This window comes from Trichosurus vulpecula, chromosome 2 (genome assembly GCF_011100635.1).
Source record: "Trichosurus vulpecula isolate mTriVul1 chromosome 2, mTriVul1.pri, whole genome shotgun sequence".
NCBI classification, from domain to species: Eukaryota; Metazoa; Chordata; class Mammalia; order Diprotodontia; family Phalangeridae; genus Trichosurus; species Trichosurus vulpecula.
The window spans coordinates 4,438,468-4,457,816 of record NC_050574.1 but is presented as its reverse complement, the minus strand read 5'-3'; the positions used below and the strand labels follow the sequence as shown (position 1 = coordinate 4,457,816).

The 19,349-nt window shown below is 43.1% G+C and overlaps 1 protein-coding gene across 4 annotated transcripts in view; it reads left to right on the top strand.

The window, feature by feature from the left end:
• Nucleotides 1-9,270, top strand: part of LOC118839940 (zinc finger protein OZF-like) — a 28,485-nt gene extending 19,215 nt beyond the window's left edge. For all 4 annotated transcript variants that reach the window (XM_036747449.1, XM_036747450.1, XM_036747447.1 and 1 more), the window contains one exon: nt 7,684-9,270. In XM_036747449.1, coding sequence (XP_036603344.1) covers nt 7,684-9,197 — 1,514 coding nt within the window. In that variant the 3' untranslated portion in view covers nt 9,198-9,270. The remainder of the gene's footprint in view (nt 1-7,683) is intronic.
• The last annotated feature ends 10,079 nt before the right edge of the window (nt 9,271-19,349 follow it).

The following is a 19,349-nucleotide window of genomic DNA, read 5'->3' as shown; positions in this document are numbered from 1 at the left end:
GTGGAGGCTGGGTTTGGGATGAGGGTTCAGAGAAGCGAGGGGGAAGATTCGAAGCATGAAAGACAGGCAAGGAAAGCTCATGGCGACTGGAGATGGTTTGTCCTGTTCAAGGAGGCATAGAAAGGAGGCCTTTGCTACTGGAGTAAGATGAAAGAAGACTGGAAAAGGAGGGGAGGGGAGGAGAGATTAAGAAGGCCCCTAACAGCCCAATAGAGGATTTTACATATCATCCTGGTCCTAGGGAGCCACTGCAGTTCTTTCAAGAGACAGTGATGTGGTCGGATGTGAGGTTAAGAAGGCGAATTTGATATCTGGATAGAGCATAGACTGGTCTAGGGAGAGACTCGAGACAGTGAGACCAAACAGCAGGCTTTTTCCACACTGTAGGTATTAGGTAATTGGGGTCTGATCCTAGAAGGTGGCTCTGTTGGGAGAGAAGGAGGGATGTATGTGAGACATGTTACCAAGGTGGAATCAACAGGATTTTCCAAGAGATTGAAGATAGCAGGAGGGTGAGTGTATGAGCATGAGAGATGGTGAGCTGTGGATGACATCTCTTTTGTGAGTCTGGACAATGTATAGGGTGAGCTGGATAGTGTTAAGAAAGTAGGAAGATGGGGGGGTTGGTGGAAAGATAATGAGGTTAGTTGACGATGTGGTGGGACCCGAACCCAAAGAGAAGAGTGTCACCAAAACCAAGAGGAACGGGAGTGTCAGGGAAAAGGGGATGAGTGATGATGCCAGAAGTTGCTGAGAGGTCAAGAATTATGAGGAATGGGAAAGAGGCCTTTGGTTTAGCAATTAGGAGATCACTGTTCACTTTGGAGGGCGGTGTTTCACTTGAGTAGTGAAGTTGAGAGCCAGAATGCAGAGTTTTCTAGGAAGTAAGAGTAAAGGAGTTGGAGACCCCACGTGTAGATGGCCATGTCTAGGTGTTTACCCATGTGAAGGGTTAAGGGAATAGAAGATCTTCCCTGTACATTAATAGCTCCGCACAGCCACATGTGCTCCTTTTTTTTCCTTGGAATGGGTACGTTCCCAGGTCTGAAGGTACACTGGTATTTCCATCAGGGATGTCTTGCTGCTTTGAACTCTGGCTGTTTTAACAATCCGGCTAGCAGCTGTTGTGGGGGTGAAAGACCAACACAAGTCCAACAGCAGGAACGCTGCCAGCACACTGCAAAAGCCCAGGTTCTTTTAATCTGCTTTATACTAAGGAAAGCAACTTTAAGGGGTTGACAAGCTTACTTTAATTCAGCATACAAATACCACTCACTTAGTTCAGGGGAAACAGCCAGTACCCTGAACTTCAGAACCAATACAACCAAATTACGAACATCAACAGACAGACCTTGTCTGATTCAAATCCAAATACATAGTTACCAGAGTTTAACAAAGTCCCAGCATTTGGGTTTACAAGCTGGAGGGCTCTTAGCTACAGCGGCCCGGAGTCTCCACATCGTCTCAAGCCACCAAGACTGAGAGCCCTGCACAAATGGCTCTGTCTTCGCTTCTTATACCGTTTCAGACTTCATCAAAGAAACGTCATCTGAATGACCAGAACTTAAGCTGTTATGATTGGCTCTGGAGTGAGCACCTCCCCTGAGGACCCTGGGAGCTTCACACCCACATAGGCTTAGCACCTAATAGGGGTTAGGGCCTGGGGCTTAGCACCTAGTAAGACTCAATGAAATACACTGAATGAATGAAAGGAAACAAGCCAGACTCTTCAAGGGCACTTGGTTGAACTGAGTGCTAAGAGCCCATTTTGCTTACCAGCACACTGGCCCAGTTCACAGTTGTGATACATTCCATGCTGAGTCACATAGAGCTGATCAGGTAAAATTATATGTATATTAAGGGAGATTTATATTGCCTTTGGAGAGGAAGCTTACTTGGAAGGAAGCTTGTTTAGTGGGGTGGCTCACTTATGGAGGCATGTTTGGCTGATATCAAGAACCCTGCTCCCCTTTGGATTGAACCTAGATGTTGGTGCTGTCTTTCAATATGATAATGTATAGAGAGAGACTTGTGATGGAGCAAGGGGACTTCTGATACCAACCCTTGTGAGAGCACTGGAACGCTGGACTAGAATCAAATACTAAAGAAAGTATGGGGTTTACTGATCCTGGGATAGTTGTCTGTGGTTTTCCAATTATTGTATTATTTGGCTGTGCCCAGAGCCCAGACTGGAGCAGCTCTTCCCCAGTTGTGGTTGGGGGATTGCTAACTGCCCCAGAGTTGGGATGGTGTGGGACAGAGGCAGAAGCTGGGATAGGGGCCCCTGGAGCCTGCTGTGCCTGGACCCAGGGAGGAGCAGAGAGAGCTTGGAATCGAGCAGTCCCTTCCCCTGTAAGGTGGGACATGGAGCAGGAGCAGAGAGCTGCCTGCCTGTGAAGCCAGGCAGGAGCTGGGCATGGTTGGCCGTGGACCTGCATGAGGAGGAACCCAGGAACTCTGGACTCAGGGCTGAGTCCAGATTCCAGGCTTTGCAGCAGGACAGGAGCACTGAGCTTACTTTTCTGCCACACCCCTCTGGGATGGGTTGGCAACCATGGGGTGGAGTTGTCTATGGTGGGATGGGGAAACTGCTGTGGCCCCTTCGGATGCACCCTGTTGGCTTTGCTGCTCAACCACCCCTCAGGTCTTTTAAGCTGGGGCTGAAGGTGTGTTGGGACTTGAACTCTTTGGCTTATTCAAGCATGTGTGTACCTGCCAGTGGCAGGTGGGAGCCTGCAACAGCAGTGTGGGGAGAAGGACACACCCCCAAGAGGACTGTACTTGGACACTTTGTTTTGAATTGAGGGGATTGTGATCTACTGTCACCTAGGGGTGGAGTGTGCTGTGTTCTCTGCTGCCACTGAGGATGTCCTTTGTTAGGGAAGACCCTGGCCTGGAATCCCCTGATTGTATAAATAAGGATAAGGTGGGGGGTATGCTATATTATGTTATATACTTTGTTTCTCTTTAAGGTCATATGGCCACCCTGGTGATAAGTTATGTTGTTATCAACTGTGAATGCTTTAGTTCCTTGAGTAAGGTTTTGTTTTGAGTAAATAGAGAGTTCATTATATTTTATAGTTCAGCTCTAAATTAATATGTATATATTGACAGCAGCAGCCCTCAAGTGTGCTGTGTTGTTTGGTGTTACACCATGAAATAAAAGAGAATGAGGATGATATCTAGTGTTGATGGATGCATAACGTGAGGGTTTTTTGAGGCCAGAGGAGAAATGGTTTCATTTGTGTCAGTAGGAAAGGAGCCAATAGAAAGGGAAAGACTGAAAATTCGTGAGAAAATGGAGATGGCAGAGTAGGGAGTATGCTGCAGGAGCCAATGGGATGGAATGGGATCACTGGAGCATGTTTGCCTTGCCAATCAGGAGGGGGCCCTCTTCGTGAGAGAAAGGGATAAAGGAGGGAAAGAAGGCGTCTGGTTTATGTGAGATAAGGAGAGTTCTTGGTCAGTGTCCATTTGTTTCAGTGAAATATGAAGCCAAGTTCTCAGCTGAGAGGGTTGGTGGGAGCAAGCCATGGTTTGAGAGGAATGAAAAGATCTGGTATGGTGAGTGGGAATGGGAGTCAGGGAGATGTCAGAGGATTCCATTGCCTTTTCCCAGTCAGGGCCCAGCTGAGAGGATGTTACCAAAATTTGTAGTGGACCCAGGCAACCTGGTTTCATGGTTTTCTCTCTTTTTATTCAGCAGCACATGAGTAGTTCCAATGACCAATGTCTTACCTAGAAGTGATCCAAGGTTGAGGCTGGCATGAATCATCCCCCTAAGTTCCTTTCATGATCTTTATGGTTGAAACTTTATCTCCAGGAATGGAGAATCATTGGCCAGATCCATGTAGGTGACTGCTAGGGAGATCGAGGTAGAGATTCCCAGGTGTCCCAGAGCAGGACATCCTCCAGCAACCTTTGGGATCACCAGTATTTGGTCTGCTCAGGTCCCATCCACGTTGGAAATAGACAAAAGTAACTCCTTGTAGGTTAAAAGGTGAATGAAGGAGAAAGAAGGCAGGACTTAGGCCAGAACCTGCATGTGACCAAAGGGAAGAGACTAGATTCCAGGGATTGTGGTGGAGGTCAGGGCCTTTTATAGGCCTGGGCCTATAATTCCTTCAGTTCCTGCTATGTTCTAGGCACTGTGCCAAGCTGTGGGGATACAAAGAAAGGCAAAACCGCATCCCTGCTTAGGAGTTCACAATCCAGTATGGAAAATGGAGATGGTTGGAGAAGAAGCAACAGATCACAAGCCTCAGTCTTAGCTGATCCTGGGAAAAGAGGGTATTTTGGTGAGGAAACACATGAAATTCAGCAGGGACTTAAATATATGCAAGCAGAGACATTGGCAATTCACAAAGGAGAGCAGAGCTGAGGAGAAGATAGTGAAAACAATAATAATAGCCAACAATTACGTAGAGCCTCATCTGTGCCCAGACTTTACAAGTATTGTTTGATTTGATCATTGTGAGAATCCTAGGAAGTAGGTGGTATTATCATCCCCATTTTACAGATAAGGAAACTGAGGCAAATGGCCACACTGTGACTTGTCCAGGGTCACATTGTTGGTAAGTTTCTGATCTGGAATTTGGGTCTTCTTGCCTTCAGGCCCCACCCTCTATCTATTGTACCACCAGCTGTATTTAGGTTTATAAGCAGAATGCAGTGAAATTGTTCCTTCAGACGTGAATGAGGTGGGAAATGGCAGGAGAATTTTATGAGTTATCTTGCTGAGAGTTGGGAATGTCTGGTTTTTGGCTCTATGCAGTCAACAAAATGAACACCATGGATTGTGAGGTGCTATAGGAAAGCTGTTTTTCTACTGGCCAATGATAAGTATTGTATTAAATGCTAAATGTACCTGAAGGTCAATTGCATGGATTGGTTTTTTTTCTAACAATGTTTATATGTAAAAAAAGAAAACAAGGTACTTTTCTAGGGAAAGAATCTCTTCAGATATAACTGCCTTCTTTCTACCACTGGCACACTGGCTCTGCTCTCACATAAACTCTTCTAGATGACTGACCCATGGTGCCAACGAATTCCTTTGGAAAGCTGCTCGATGGAAGAGTGTTAACTTAAGTACAGGACAAATCCAAATCAGAAAATAGCCGTAAGACTGTAGTGAGGACCAATATAAAGACTGTTTTTGTAGAACGGTTGTGATGGTCCATGTTGGTGTCATGGCTTCCAAAAAGCCTGCCATCTGTGCAAGTATTTGTAACACCTTGATCTAGTGGTGACCCTGCTGATGATATCTGCTTACAAGGTCACCTGGAAATGGCTACTGTAGTGTAGTGACAGCAATCAGATGACCACAAGTGCATGCCTGGGACCATCCTCTGGGAATCAATTTGCACTTGAATTTCAGACCTTTCTGGCTCTTGGGAAACAATTTGCTGTTGGATTGAAAATCTGAAGGAACATGTTGCACTTAGAAGTGGTCAGGGTTTGGTGTAATCACTGGATGCCTGATCACTGTAGTTTGGAATCACTGCAGAAAGAAAACTATTATACTTAAACATATGTATGCCTGTTGTCCAAGAGGAAAATGTCTTCTATTTTTATCTTAGAATATTTATAACAAAACTGGGCAATTGTTTCCTCTTCAAGGTTCCATTAAAGAATATTTATCTCAAACCCCATAGACCATTATGATGAAGACCCACAGGGTTTTCAGCCACCAAAAAGCGAAGACTTCAATAGGACCAATAGTAAAGCATGCTGTCCACTTCTTGAGAGAAGGATGAGAGAATCAGGGCCCTTTATAGGAGTTACTGCTTTTGGGTAACAAATGTTTAGATTTTTTAAAAATTGTATTTATTACAAGGATTTGGGGTTTTTAAAAAGTGAGGAGCAGAACCATGCAAAGATAAATTTTAAAAAATAGATAATGGTTATCCTAAAAGAGTGATAGGCCAGCATGGAATCTAGCATGCCACAGATGAAAGGAAAAATTCGCATTCATGGTGGTCTTAGACATGAGAATAGAAAAAGGGAAAGGGATCATCGCGGAAATTAAACTGTGCCTATGGACATGATAGGTAATGAAATACTATGAATATTTGGTATGGATTCTAGTAATGGCAAATCTATGGATCAGAATGCAACATGTTGGATATAATATTGAAAATTGCTACATAGCAACAGAACTATTGCTAGTTTCGCATATGAAATTTATAGAGAATGAGTGTGATAATGCCTCAGAACTGGTCAGTAAAGAAGAACAGGAGGAGCCATCACCTAATAAAAAACTGTAGTCAACAAGTGGCACCTGAAGAAAGGATTGGAAATGCAGTGGGGGTCCTGCAAAGAGGCTGGGCGGTTGTGGAGTCACATGCCTCTTGGGAATGTGGGGTTCTTACTTCTGGGAGGTCGCCAGAAGTAGAGGATCTTTGCTGATTGGTGGTGTTCCCATGGAGACCCGCAGTTAACAGCCACCAGGGAGAGAAGACAGGAGTCTCAGGAACCATCCCCAGAGATTTCCTGGCTCCTCCCCACAGTGTCCTGCAGAGCTGGAGGCTCCCACTGCTGAATATGCAGCATCAGTACCCGTGGCTGGGCTCCACACCCCAAACTTAGGCTGCTTGTCTGAGTGTGAAGAGTACTGGACATGATTGGGAGAAGACATGCATTCAAATCCTACCACTGTCTCCTAGGAGCTGTGTACCTTGTCTGAGCCTCAGGCAAAGATCTAAGACTTCTGTACTTAAAGGCATCTTTGCACCAAAAGTATGGCTCCTACCATCAATGTAGAGAACCAGAATCTTAACCTCTGGGAATCCCCAAACTATGCTGACACAGCTACTGAAGGGCAATCACATAGAGGGATAACAGTCGTTAAGAAGAAAAATACTTGCCAGGAGACTAGGGTGGCAATGACTGCATCGGGGAACATTGCCTAGTCTAGTGCTTAGTAATGGTGGCCTTCTATTCCAGGGTGAGATACTGGTCCACTCCCTCCAATCAGGGAGCTTAGGGATGCCTTCCCAAAGGAACCATTCTTCTAACAGCTGAGTGCAAACGGGTCATCACCATTTTTATTAAGCACAATGAAATTAACTCCAGAATGTGGCAAGAATTAAAGCTTTAGAAAATCCAACCAAATTTGCATTTCAAAAATGTCTGAACTCCAACAAATTAAGTGTTGCCAGAACATTTCTCATACTGTTCATTAACTTGTATTTGTGCAGCAATATCTCTAAAATGGTATTACAGACATGCCAGCCGCTCTGCTTCCATTGGGCCCTGCTGTTTACACCATGGTTGGTACACACAGTCATAAATGCAAACAAGTATACATTCAATAACAAAGTAGTTTCTAGAACAGTGAACAGAGCATGCGCCGTCACAGGATTTGAGTTTTGTTCTCAGCTGCAGGGATGTTGGTCAGGCCACTCTGTCATCATGAACTCTTGGCTTGAGTTGGGAATGTCATAAGCATGCTGGTGCTGCCTGTGTGGCAGGCTTGTGAGTATCCAATATTATTGTGTGTGAAGCTCTTTGTCAATTAAATCATCCTGGGCATGTGAACTAACGGCACTTTCAAATGACTGAGGACTTCTTTTTCCCTAGGGAAACAGATTACAGATCAGTTACTTTGTGTCAATGGAGGGAAGAGGATGTATTTGTGTATATGAGTATGTGTCACTATATATATTTCTTTGTTTGCTTCAGATGGAGAGACAAGGCTTGACATGAGGAAGGCTACGGCCAACCTGAACATTTCTTCAGAAGCATCACGACAGCAAAGATTCATGAAAAATGGTGTCTGGGGCTCTGATATCACAATGGAGAAAAAACAAAAGAGTCACTGTGCATTTGATCAAGATGGAAAGAGTTTCAGACAATGTTCAGCCCTAATTCAGTGTAAGAAAATGACCTCAGGGAACTGCTGTTCACAGGATCATAAATATAGGGAGAGCTTTACTGAACCAGTAGAGGTGGTTGAGTCTCATGAGAAGCTTCCTAAAGTGCAAACTTATGGATGTGAGAAGACCTTCAGCTTGAATTCAGAACTAATTAGATCTCAGAAAAGTCATACAGGAGAAATGCTTGGTATCTGTAATGAGGGTGAGAAGGCCTTGAGTCATAATTCAAAGCTCACTGACCACCAGAAAATTCAAAATGGAAAGCAACATTATGGTTGTATTGAATGTGGTAAAGCCTTTAACCGACACTCATCCCTTGTTTCCCATCAGAGAATTCATACTAGAGAGAATTCTCATGAGTGTCATACACGTGATAAAACTTTCAGTGAAAACTCATTCCTTATTTTACAACAGAGAAGACACATTGGTGCAAAACCTTATGAATGTAATCAGTGTGGAAAAGCTTTTAGACTCAGCCGCCATCTTACTAAACATAAGAGAGTCCACACTGGAGAGAAACCTTATGAATGTAAGCAATGTGGAAAGAGGTTCAGACAGAGGGCAAGTCTTGCTGATCATCAGAAAATCCACACTGGAGAGAAGCCTTATCTATGTGATAAATGTGGAAAGGCTTTCAGACACAGATGCAGTCTGCCAGCACATCAGAGAATCCACACTGGAGAGAAACCTTATGAATGCAATCAGTGTGGAAAAGCTTTTAGACTCAGCTGCCATCTTGCTAAACATAAGAGAGTCCACACTGGAGAGAAACCTTATGAATGTAATCAGTGTGGAAAGAATTTTGGACAGAGCTCCAGTCTTGCTACACATCAGAGAATCCACACTGGAGAGAAACCTTATGCATGTAATCAGTGTGGAAAAGCTTTTAGACTCAGCTGCCATCTTACTAAACATAAGAGAGTTCACACTGGAGAGAAACCTTATGAATGTAATCAGTGTGGAAAGACTTTTACAAAAACCTGGAATCTTGCTGTGCACCAGAGAGTTCACACTGGAGGGAAACCTTATGAATGTAATCAGTGTGGAGAAGCCTTTAGACTCAGTTCCTATCTTGCTAAACATCAGAGAATCCACACTGGAGAGAAATCTTATGAGTGTGATCAGTGTGGAAAGACTTTTACGAAAACCTGGAATCTTACTGTGCACCAGAGAGTTCACACTGGAGGGAAACCTTATGAATGTAATCAGTGTGGAGAAGCCTTTAGACTCAGCTCCTGTCTTGCTAAACATCAGAAAATCCACATTGGAGAGAAATCTTATGAATGTAATCAGTGTGAAAAAATTTCGGACAGACTCTAATTCTTAGCCAGTACCAAGTAGTTTTGATGACTGCTGCTTTATAGTGAAGTTTAATATCTGGTATGGCTAGATCACCTTCCCTAGTATTTCTTTTCATTAATTCCCTTGACATTCTAGACCTCTTGTTCTGCCAGATGAATTTTGTTATTATTTTATCCAGCTCTGTAAAATAATTTTTTGATAGTTTGATTGGCATGACACTGAATAAATAAATTAATTTAGGTAAAATTGTCATTTTTATTATATTAGCTCAACCTAACCATGAGCAACTGATATTTTTCCATTTATTTAGATCTCACTTTATTTGCGTGAAAAGTGTTTCATAATTATGTTCATACAGGCCCTGAGTTTGTCTTCGCAGATGGATTCCCAAATATTTTATAGTGTCTACAGTAACTTAGAATAGAATTTCTCTTTCTATCTCTTGCTGTTGGGCTTTGTTAGTAATGTATAGGAATGCCAAGGATTTATGTGGGTTTATTTTATATCCTGCAACTTTGCTAAAGTTATTTATTATTTCAAGTAGTTTTTTACTTGATTCTCTAGGATTCTCTAAGTACATCATCATATCATTTGCAAAAAGTGATAATTTAGTTTCTTCTTTGCCTATTCTAATTCCTTCGATTTCTTTTTCTTCTCTTATTGCTACAGCTAACATTTCTAGTACCAAATTGAATAGTAGGAGTGATAATGGACATCCTTGTTTCACCCCTGATCTTATTGGGAATGCATCTAGCTTGTACCCATTACAAATAATGCTTGTTGATGGTTTTAGGTAGATACTATTTATAATTTTAAGGAAGGCTCCATTTATTCCTATGCTTTCTGGTGTTTTTAATAGGAATGGGTGTGGTATTTTGTCAGCAATACCACTTCTAGGATTGTATCCCAAAGAGAACACACAAGTGGGAAAAGCACCCATATGTACAAAAATATTTATAGCGGCTCTTTTTGTAGTAGCAAAGAATTGGAAATCCCGGGAATGCCCATCAATTGGGGAATGGCTGAACAAGTTGTGGTATATGAAGGTAATGGAATACTATTGTACTATAAGAAATGGGGAAGATATGGACTTCACAATAACCTGGAAAAACCTACACGATATAATGCTGAGCGAGTGGAGCAGAACCAGGAGACAATCATACACAACCACAGATATATGGATTCGGTGATGACTAACCCTGACAGACTTCGCTCTCCTCAGCAATACAAGGTTGAAAGACAACTCCGAAGGACACATGATTTAGAGAGCTATCTACATCCAGAGAAAAAACTTTGGAGTCTGAATGCAGACTGAGGCACATTGTATTCTCTCAATTCTCCCCCACCTTTTTTTTCTCTTTTGTTTTTGTTTTGTTCTGTTTTTTATTCCTCATTATTCACTCCGTTGGTCATAATTCTTCTTTACAACTTGACTATTGTGTAAATAAGTTAAATGCGAAGTTATATGTAAAAGATATATCAGATTCCATGCCATCTCGGGGTGGAGGGGGGAGAGAATCTGGAACTCAAAATTAGGTGGAACTGAGTGTTGTAAAATAAAAATAAAAAATCTTAAGTATAAAAGAAAATTTCAGACAGAGCTCTATTCTTGCTAAACATCAGAGAATCCACAATAGAGAGAAACCTTATGAATGTAGTCAATGTGGAAAGAATTTCAGGACCAAGTACAAACTGGCTGTACATCAGAGAGTCCACACTAAAGAGAAACTTTATGAATGTAATCCATGTCTAAAGAATTTTACAAACACCCATAATCTTGTTGTACACCAGAGAGTTCACACTGGAGAGAAACTTTATGAATGCAACCAGTGTGGTAAAGCCTTCCAACAACAGTCATCTCTTATTTCCCATCAGGAATTAATAATAGGTAGAAATCTCATCACTGTCCTGAATGAGGAAAGGGATTCAAATGGAGTAGAGAGCTCATTAGACATCAGAAGATTCATTCTTGGGACAAGTTCTATATTGATTCAATGTGGGAAAACCTTCAGAGATCATCTCTTTATATCAGATGATTCATAGTGGAGTAAAGCTATGAATGTGCTCAGTGGGGACATGCACATTGCATGTATTATATTTAATAGTAAATGTTATAATAAATTTAATAGAATGGGCTCATTTTATTTCATGTTTGTGAATTTTAAAATAAAAAATCAAGTATCAATAGTTTCCTCTTCCATCATTTTTGCCAATTTTGAGGGCATTCTCTCTCTTGGATATAATGATTTTATTGTTCATTTCTGATGTAACACTTAGTATATCTGAGGATAACCCACATAAGAAATGCCCTAGAATTAAGGGAAATAGGGAAAGGCTTCCTGGAGAAGGTGGGATTTTACCTGATACTTGAAAGAGACCAGGGAGAACAGGAGGTATGAGGATGAAGAGGAGAGTCAGGCAGGGGGGATGGCCCAAGGGAATGCCTGGAGTTGGGAAATGGAGGATGTTGTGTGAGGAACAACCAGGAACCTAGCAGCACTGGACCAAAAACTACATTATGGGGTGGTATAAGCAGTGTAACAGGACTGGAAAGGTGGATGGGGCTAAAATGGGCTTTGGATGCCCAACAGAAGATTTTGTATTTGCTCCTGGAGACAATAGGGGGCCAGTGTAGTTTGTTGATTAGGGGTTGACTTGGTCAGATCTGTGTTTTAGGAAATCATTCTCAGCAGCTATAGCCATGGTCCAGATGTGAGGTGATGAGGGTCTGTACCAGAGTGGGATCTGAGTCAGAGGAGAGAAAGGGATTTTAGAGGGAAGCTGCTGAGGTGGTGTCAACAGGCTGGGACAACAGCTTGGATGTTGGGGGGGGTGTGGGGAACAGCCAAAGATAAGTGAGTGAGGAGTCAAGCAGGACACCTGGACTGTGAGCCTGGGGGACAGGGGTGTGTGGGTGGAAATAGGGAAATTTGGAAGAGGGGAGGGTTGCTGGGGGAGGGGGTAAGGATGACGAATTCAATCTTGGAAATGTTGAGTTTAAGATGGCTGCAGGACATCCAGTTGGTGATGTCCAAGAGGCCCCCAAGAGATTGAGACTGCAGGTCAGCAGAGAGGGAAGAGCTGGATAAGGAGATCTGAGAATCCTCAGCACAGAGGTGATCAGTGATCCGTGGGAGGGGAGGAGATCCCCAACTGAAGAAGAGGGAGAAGGGGATCCAGAGCAGAGCTGAGTGAGGCATCCGTGGTCACAGAGTGAGTGGCTGTGACCTGAATGAAGATCTGGCACAGGACCTGGAGAAGGATGGGTCAGACAGGGAGCAGAACTGAGAGAGGAGGGGGATAGACAGTCATAGGCTGCAGAGAGAGAAAGAAGGATGAGGAATTTGCAGTGATTAGCCTTTAGTGACCTGGGAGAGCCCCAAGAATGCTCTGCCCCCTCCCTGCCACCTCTCAGTTCCGTGTAGGAATCAACTCAGGTCCCCCTCCAGGTCTTTCTCAGTCACGCCAGCTATTGATGCACTCCTGCCATAACCTCCAGCCCTCTCTCTCAAGACACACTTGCATACACACACAAACCCCATTTCTATGAGGTATCCCTGTTAGAATGGGAGCTCCTGGGTTCAGGCAATCTTTTAGCCTTTTTGGCATCACTCCAGCTAGCCCTGTACCAACACACAGTAGGAACTTCATGCACTTTTATGGAGGCACCCAGTAGGCACTACATGGATTTTTGTCGATACACACAGTAGGCACTTCATGCACCTTTGCAAACTGCTGGCTGCCTTAGAGGAGCATTGAGCAGCCAGGGGTCCTGGCCTCAGAATCAGAGAAGGCAGTTCCGGGTCTTTGCTGCTTTGCAAACAGCAACCACCCTGGGGAAGGCTCTAGGATGGAAACCCCCTGGGGGAAGCAGGTGGGCTCAGTTTTGAGAACTAAGGATTCCTGTAAGTGACCAGGGAACGTCCTCTCCATCTTCTCCCACCCCCCAGCCTGCTCCTAATTCCAGAGGTGACCAGAGTCTAGCCTGATGCCCACAGACCTTCATCAGGGGTCAGTCGGGGGGATCTGGTTGAAGAGGGGGGCAGGGGAACAGAATCCCCTCACACTGTCCTGGTCAGAGGAAGGTGCAGACGGTGGAGACCCCTGGAGAAGATGCAGCCGGGCCAGATTCAAGGAGGGGACATCAAGGCTCCCTCACAGGTGCTGGAGAGATTGGAGGAGAGAATTTGGGGTTGCAGAAACATTGGCTTTGAGGTGGCTGACGTAGTGCCAGGTTGGGGGGAGGGGATGCATGATGTGGGGTTGCACATTGTGGCAGGGGGCAGACAGGCCTGCCTTGGTCCAGCCCTGGGGACTGAGGGAGAAGCCGGGTGCCCAGGATGCCCCCCACAGTGGTCTGATTGTCCATGGGGGTGTTGGGGGAGGGGATGTCTCCTTCTGAAACTGTTTCCCAGATGATTCAGGGGAACAATTCCAGAGAGCCCCCACCTCAGCCCAGCCCCGGCTCCAGACCCCTAGGGGCAGGCTCCTCCTCCAAAGGAAAGGTCAAGAAGCAGAAACATCCATGTCTGAGGGCCTTGGGGACAACATGGCATCCGGGGCCTATGACCATGACCTTTAAGCTGGCCTTAGCTCCGTGGGGCTGTGGCCAGAATGGCCTTTGTTTTCTTTGGGTGGCTCAGTTTATCTCATTGGGCCTGGCTGGGTGCCGGGCTTGCTGCTCCTCTTCCGGGGCAGGAAGCCCAGAGACCCATGCCTATAAACAGAGAACTTCCTCTGCGATGAGTCATGGGGCTGGCTGAGGGGAGGTGTTGACTCCAGAGCCATGACCTATTGGGTGCTAACCTAGGGGAAGGGGCCAACTCAAGAACCAGTCGGCCCTGGTCATTCAGGCGGCGCTTGATGATGTCAAAAACTCTATAAGAGGGGAGAAGACAGCTTGAATATTCCTCTTTCCTTTTCCGGTTGGTGCAGGAGCAGTGGCCAGCGTGACTCTGGTCCAGCCCTTGCTCTCGGGCTGAGCCCAGATGCTGGTAACTATGAATTGTATTGGGCCTGTCTGTTGATATTTGTAATTTGTTTGTATTTTGTTTTGAAGTTCGGGGTGCTGGTTCATTTCCCCCGAACTAAATGAATGTTCTGAACCTCAGGGTGCTGGCTTTTTCCGCTGAAGTAAGTGAATGAATCTGTATTTGGCCTGTCTCTTGATGCTTGTCTGTATGCTCCCCTGAACTAACTGAATGCTAACTGAATGCTGGCGTTTTTCTCCTGAACTAAATGAATGTTGTCTGTATGCTAACTGAATGCTGGATTAAAGTAAGCTGGTCAATCCCTTCACTGTGCTTTCCTTGTTTAAGCAGATAAAAAGAACCTGTGCTTTCCCGGCGTGCCAGCAGCCTCCTGGGTGCTGGCTGTGGGGGGATCTTACACCCCCACAGGAGCTGCTAGTTGGGTTGTTAAAACAGGGGCCTATCCTCCCCCACCCTCAGAGCCAAGAGAAGAGGAAGAGGAGCCATGTGGTGTGGAAATGGTGGAACCGAGGATGGACCGCGATTGTGCTGTTTGGTGGAAGGAGACAGGGGGTGGTTCTGAGAGTCCTGGGAAGATTCCTCTGAACTGATGCAAAGGGAAGTGAGCAGAACCAGGACAACTTCTACAGTGGCGATGATAGGGAATGAGAAACGCTTCTGAAGGACTAGGGAAACAGAGGAGCCCTGGGACAGGTGTGGACTCCATGGGAGGAATGACCCAATAGAGGACCCGCCTCCCAGTAGCGATGAAGGACTCACAAAGGTAGTCCTTGGTCATCCATGTTTATACCTGGGCTTTGATTTTCCTTTCCCTCTCACTTGGAGGCAAGTGGGAAGTGCAGGGGCAAGGTTTGCCGATTTTACACAATCATTTCAGTGCCAGAAGAAAACATATTTAGGTATATTTCACAACTGTGGCTGGGAGAATTCTTCATCCAAAGTTGTTGGTTTTTTATTAATAGATAATTCTAACTATGTGCAAGTTAAAAGGTTTGAATAATATAAATGAAAAGCAAATACGAAAAGAAATTATAGAGTGGAGAATTTATCAAATGATTGTCAGATGAGATCAATGAAAGTCATTTATATCCAAGACCTAGAGAGAACTGACACCAATGTGCATGGAGAGCCATTGCCAATACACGTGAAAACACGTTCCAAAGAGGCAATAGAGAAAGAGATATTAAAAGAATTTTGACATTTCTGGCCAGGCCTTGAAAATTGGCAAAAATCACAAACAGAAAGCCATCGAGATTTCATTTTTTAAAATGTGGAAAGTCATAAACAAAATAGCACTTTATATACACAGTGCAACAGAAAGGACTGCCCGTGAAATAGTTTGTATTATGGATAGCTTGATTTTTATTTTTAGGGAACTAAAACCCCCCAACAATGTGGCACTTTTAGAGTTGCCCTCTATTCCAAAGGTGATTCTTTTGGCCTTCCTCTTCTCTTCTAATCCGTGTGTGTTTATATCTACATATGTATATGCACACGCACAGAATATATACATATATGTGTGTATATATGTATATGTGTGTGCTTGTATATGTATATTTCATACAATACATATATAATACACATGTGTATATATGTAAGCTTATATGCGTATGTATGCACACAACAGTACCCTAGCCTGACGCCCACAGACCCTCATCAGGGGTCACTCGGGGGATCTGGTTGAAGAGGGGGGCAGGGAGACAGAAGCCACTCACCTTGTCCTGGTCAGAGGGAGGTGCAGATGGTGGAGACCCCTCGAGAAGAAGCAGCCGGGCCAGGTTCAAGGAGGGGACATACGTGTTGTATGTAAAAATGTGTGTGTGTGTGTGTATCCATCCATTTCATCTTTTTTTTTTCCTGTGGGGAGGAGGGGCAATTCTCTTCCTAGTCCTCCTCACACTGTAATTCTCCTCAGAAATGAATTGAAAAAAATAAAATTTTCATCATGGAAACACATTAAAAAAACAAAACCCACATTCCTGCCTCCAAATGCACTTTTTATTCTACTTCTTTGGATCCATCACCTCTTTGGGGGAAGGCAGACAGCACAGACCTTTCTACGTCCTCTGGGAGAATGGTTGGCCATTACAGTAATCAGAGTTGTGATGTCTTTCTGGTTGTTGGTCTTTACACTGTATTGTTATCACTTACTCCCTTGGCTCTACTCACTTCACTCTGCATCAGTTCACATATATCTTCCCATGTTTCACTGTGATTGCCTGTTGTTTCTGGCACAGTAATGCTCCATTCCATTCATTTATCAACATTAATTCAGTCATTCCCCTATTGAAGGACCTCATGCCTTAGTTTCCAGTACTTGGCCATAACAAAAGGAGCTGTTGTTGATGTTTTCATACAGCTGAGTCCTTTTCCTCTTTCTTTGATTTCTTTAGGGGAATGTGCCCATTATTACTGTCCCTGAGTCAAACTGTATATAGAATTTAGTGACTTTGGGTGTCACAGCTTCCCCAGCAGTGAATCAATGGGCCTGTTTTCACAAGGAGCCTCTAATACTTTTCTTTTCTTCTCATTTTTGCCAGTTTCCATGCATGTGAGGCACAGCCTTACAATTGTTATTTTGTATTTTTCTAATTATTTATGATTTAAAGCATGTTTAGCTTGAGCTTGTTTTTTTTACTTAGTTTTCTTTTTAAATTAACAACATATTTATTTTCTCTCTTTCTGAACTGAAAATGAAAATAATAATAATAACACAAAACCCTTGTAAGAGATATAGAGTCAAGCAAAATAAATTTCCCAGGTGTCTATGTGCAGAAATGCCTACCTGAGTATGCGGGAAGCCCATTACCCCCGATCAGGGGGGTGGAAACCATGACTCCTCATTGGCTACTGTAGCATTTATCTGAGTTCTTCAGTTGTTGAATATGTTTGGCTTTGTAATGTTACCCCTCTATGTTTTGTTCCGCTGGTTTTTTAAATGTGTCCCGACTCTAACTCTCCAGTTGGAGGGAGAGCTCTGGCTTTGGAGCCACTGAGGCTCTGGCTGGTCTTATCCTACCTGGGATCCCAAATTCAGAGGTGCTAGAGCATTGCAGTAACACGATCCATTAAATAACAAAAATATAGTTTGACCTGTCACAGTTAGAGAGATTTGCTATAAAAGGAAGGAGGCATGGGCTTCGTTGTACAAACATCCAGACTGGTCTTCCATGCCTCAGCCCAAGCGCACAGAATGGCTAAACATTCCATCCACTTGCAGCAAAACTTTTACAGGTTGTTTAGTCCCATACAATGTGACCTTCTGGAGAGCAAGGAGCTTCTTTTCTTTATTTGTATCCCAAGAACTTGACACAGTGCTTGGCACGGAGTATAAGAAATAGTAAAATAAATGCTTTTTAAAATTTCATTTCTTTCACTCCCCCTATGTGACACTCATGTGATTTGTTTTCCCAGACTCCTTACCAGTTTCTTCTTTCTGACCAGGTTTGTTGTACTATTTGCTGATGACAAAATTGATCACTTTCCAGTAAATAGTCACCCTAAAGGTACTCAGTTTCAACTGATCCCAGAAGCTAAGCAGGGTTGGGTCTGGATAGTACTGGGAAGATGAAAGTCAATATTACTTCAGTTTCTACTGTATCAATTCTACAATATAATTGATTGTAAAATTGAGTCTGCATCTGCCTGAAGCCTCCTTGCTCTGTCCTTGAGTTGAGCTCAGGAATTTCGCTTTCCCTCTAAGTTAGTTTAAAAGTATAATTGAAAGAAAGGTTGTTAATGCTCATACCAGTAGCCCCTTCAATACTTTCAAAATATCTGCTTATTATGTTCAAGCCTCACAAATTAACTTGGTAGCATCCCCAAAAGATATGTTGTCTATCCTTGCCTGTCCTTGTGCCATTAGGGAAGATTCTCTTCCAAGGAGACAGCAAGTGTGCTAGTTTTGATTCCCTTAGCAAAGATTGCAGGATGCAGATGGGTCATCTCAAACAATTAACTTCCCTTAATTGTCAGAGAGGGGTGCTATTAGGCTCAGCTGAATGCCAGAGAGACCACTGACTATCAATTTATTATCAGCTAGCCTAATTAATAAACTGATTATTAAGTACCCAGAAACTCTGTCTCTTGGCCTTTTCATTAATCTCATTTCCCTCTATGCTATTTTTCCTTACCAGTTATCCATCCTGCCCTGTTCATCCTATTCCTCCAGACAGGTGTGATTTACTTCTAACCATTAACTTGCCCTATTCCTTAATTGAGCTCTTCCTCTAAGAGTCCCTCCCTTATCCTTTTCCCCCTACTCAGACCTTAATTTACCCAATCCTCTAAAAGTCCCTTCCTTAAATTCTCCCTCCACTCCTGATTCTTAATCCATACACCCTTCTGAAAGTGCCTTCCTCAACCCATCCCCTTATCCTCTCATTTCTTTATAACTTTAGGAGACTTTTATATCCTTTTACGTGTGTATGTTATTCTCTGTTTAATCTATTCTGAAAATTACTATTTCTTCAATTATTTAAATCTGATTTTATTTGTATAAAGAGTGTTTTTTTTAAAAATGTATTTTATAATTATGTTCATGAAGTTCCTGGGTCTGATTTAGCAGGCAGACTCTCAGGTATTTTATATATAGTATCTACAGTTATTTTAAATGGAATATGTCTTACTATCTCTTCTTGTAGGATTTTTTGGTGATATATAAAAATGCTGATGATTTATATGGATTTATTTTATATCCTACTGCTTTCCTAAAATTATTAATTGTTTCATCTAACTTTTTAGTTGAATCTTTAGAATTTTTCAAATACAGCATGATATCATTTGCAAAAAGAGATCGTTTATGACCTCACTTCCCATTCTGATTCCTTCGATTTCTTTTTCTTCTCCTATTAGTGTGGCTAACATTTCTGAAACAATATTGAATAATATTGGCGACACATAGCATAGTTACCCTGTTTATCTCTTTTAATTAAATCAATTTAGCTTTAACTTTGTCTGGGGTTATGATTTCTACCTCTGCTTTTTTTTAACCTCAGCTGAAGCATCATAAATTGTGTCCTACCCCTTTATTTTAACTATATGTATCTCTTATTTTTAATGGTTCCTTACTTACAATAAATTGTCAGATTCTGAATTTTAATCCATTCTGCTTTCCCTTTTATGCGTGAATATATCCCATTCACAATGTTATAATGATTAGTTTTATATTTCTCTCCAT